Source organism: Dipteris shenzhenensis, chromosome 8 (genome assembly GCF_047967505.1).
Source record: "Dipteris shenzhenensis isolate YYH24624 ecotype China chromosome 8, Dip_SZ_1.0, whole genome shotgun sequence".
Taxonomy (NCBI): domain Eukaryota; kingdom Viridiplantae; phylum Streptophyta; class Polypodiopsida; order Gleicheniales; family Dipteridaceae; genus Dipteris; species Dipteris shenzhenensis.
This window is the reverse complement of record NC_141603.1, coordinates 56,164,315-56,166,816: the sequence shown is the minus strand read 5'-3', so window position 1 is coordinate 56,166,816 and position 2,502 is coordinate 56,164,315. Positions and strand designations below refer to the sequence as shown.

The following is a 2,502-nucleotide window of genomic DNA, read 5'->3' as shown; positions in this document are numbered from 1 at the left end:
ACAATGCAGAAACAATGACAACACATGCTTTCAAACTCCTCCTTCTCTTACTAGAATTAACTCCAAAGGGAAACTCTTTGTTGATGTGGGGGGAGGCACATATGTCTTTATTAAACATGAATCGGAGCAGATATTATGCCTTGTTGGGCGAGTGCTTGGATCGCCTCCCTCATTGGTGGACAAGACCTTTCAAGAAAGATCGATTTACTTTGACATGAAGACATTGCTTGCAAAACAGAAGACAAAGCTAAATGATTTGTTGAATAGAGTTTATATCGACAACATAAAAGGGCAATTCTTAGGTCTATAGTATTTAAATACAACCTTCTACAGGGTTGAATTTCTCATTTCTTCTCTCCGGATTTGCGTTTGACGTGTTCGGGAGCTCACACGGTATTGACATATGTGCTTCGATATCTGTTGGGATAAGGAAACCTAACTTTAAATAAAGCAACAAAAGTGCAAACCAGGAACTTACACAAAGGGACAAAGTCGCACAAAAAAAGGAAGAAGAACACCACGGAAGATCAAATACCGGGAATCGCCTGATTTCTCTTGGGAGCCTCTTCATCTCTCAAGTTTTCAAATGCACAGGAAACTTCGTGGGTTGTTGAAAGCGCGGGAACTTTTAAGAAGGATTCTTCCACAGGCTCTGTCGTAAGAAAATAATAGAGAATTGGTCGTGAGAGAGAGGACGATGATGCATAAAGATTGCACCAGTCTAGAGAGGTAGAGAGTTTTCGTTGAATGCAATAAATTATAAGAGGGGCAGCAAGCACGGTGTCCGGAATGTGACAGGAACACAGTGGTTTTCTTACCAGTAGTTAAAGTGATGCAATACAACTCGGAGGTCTGATCGGGGAGTGTGAATAAATGCCATGCCTCCCTTCGTATCTGCCTTCTATCCTAAACGAAGTCCATCGTTTTTTTCAGTGGGAGCGGGGCTTCCAATATTACATTACTTGTGGATTCAGACGGAATTGAAAACGGGCAGACGTGAGAAATTGAGAAGAGAGCTTATTGTACTTATTGTACCATGAATTTGTAATTGGGCGTCCTCTCTGTATACCTTGCTAGATTCCGCCATGTTCATAAGACCTTGAAAGTTGGATCCATAATATTAAACCACAGACAAGCGATACAAATTTTCGAAGTCTCCACTGCTAGTATCCATGGAGTGAACATATGCTTCAGACTCATCGTCAGAAGGAAAAATAGGCATTTTAGAAAGCCCATACTGTCCCCATCCATCTCCATTTCGGTTGGGAACTCTGTTCCATACCTTTCTTTCCTAAGTCCTTTCTCTGCCTTGGATCAGACGTCCATTTTAAAAGCTTTGCGAATATGGCGGTTAAAGAAGCCACTAAAAGAACTGTCGACTCTTCTTACTATAAGTTGCAGCCATCTTCTCTAAGATGCATATGCCATTTGGAATCAACACTGCACCAAAAAGAATGTCACTAACTTTGCTATTTTCATGGAAGGGTTTTTTAATATGATTGTAGTAAGAGATCAACTTGTAAGGGTGCCAATATTCTGCAAACTAGACACAAAGAATTACAAGGTATTTATACAACACTAATGGCACTTCCTCCAGTTGAATCAATCTCTCTACCGCGTAGGGATTGATTCATGTGAAAAGAAGAATGCCGTGTGGGCTCTTTGAATAATTTTAAGGAAAGCAGGGAAGGCCTCACAGTAGGGGAAGGAGCGCCCAGAGTCAACTCTGGAACTCCATTCCAGACATCTATGCTGATGGGAGTGGTTGGGAACACACTTGTCGGCCACTCGATTTTGCAATCAGAAGACTAATCAGAGTGTCGAAGTTGAAATACTGACTAGGCCAGGACCGGTAAGCAGTTAACACCACCAAAAGCACCTTGCATCAATGACGACCTGTTGCTGGAGCTTCAAACGTCTTCCCAATTGATGGACCTGAAGGAACCCCATAGTGCACTTTGTAAACCTCTGTAGTCCAAGCAAGTTCGTGTGGACATGAAGGTTGTGCTGCCTCACTTGAGTCTTTGCTTGGATTTTCAATGGGTTCCTGATATAATGCCATCAATTCTTAGTTGTCGCTTAGAGATTAGAGAAGCGAGGATTCTTGCAGATATGAGAGGAAGACAATAAGGCGATTGATCGAAAAAATAAGGATTTGGACACAAAAACAGGATACGACGGCACAAAGAAAGACCAACTGTGACTTACAGTTTCTAGAATCATTTCGAAGAGACTGGACCTCCGCTTTCGTTTGTTCAGATTACTCGGCCTCATGAAATACTTCTGGGCATGGCTGGCAATCTGCGTGGGCGTCCTATGGGTCGCAAACAAGCATTTCTCATGCCCATATCCGAGGTGATATTTCTCTCTCGTTTCCTCTAAGGTCTCCACCACAATTATCCAGTAGCCATGCAGGTAGTACGAGTTCTCCAGACACACCTTGTTCCCCCAAATATCTTTTTGGGCGATCAAAATATACATATGCGCGGACTGATCATCTGC

At 42.5% G+C, this 2,502-nt stretch overlaps 1 protein-coding gene across 1 annotated transcript; it reads right to left on the bottom strand.

Moving 5' to 3' along the window:
- Positions 1 to 313: 313 nt before the first annotated feature.
- Positions 314 to 1,098, bottom strand: LOC147899707 (uncharacterized). Its single transcript, XM_087377782.1, has 4 exons — positions 1,036 to 1,098; positions 819 to 906; positions 536 to 652; positions 314 to 417 (listed from the first exon to the last, which is right to left on the bottom strand). The coding sequence occupies exons 1-4, from the start codon at positions 1,036 to 1,038 to the stop codon at positions 314 to 316; spliced, it is 312 nt and encodes a 103-aa protein (XP_087233908.1). The 5' UTR covers positions 1,039 to 1,098.
- Between the last annotated feature and the right edge of the window lie 1,404 nt (positions 1,099 to 2,502).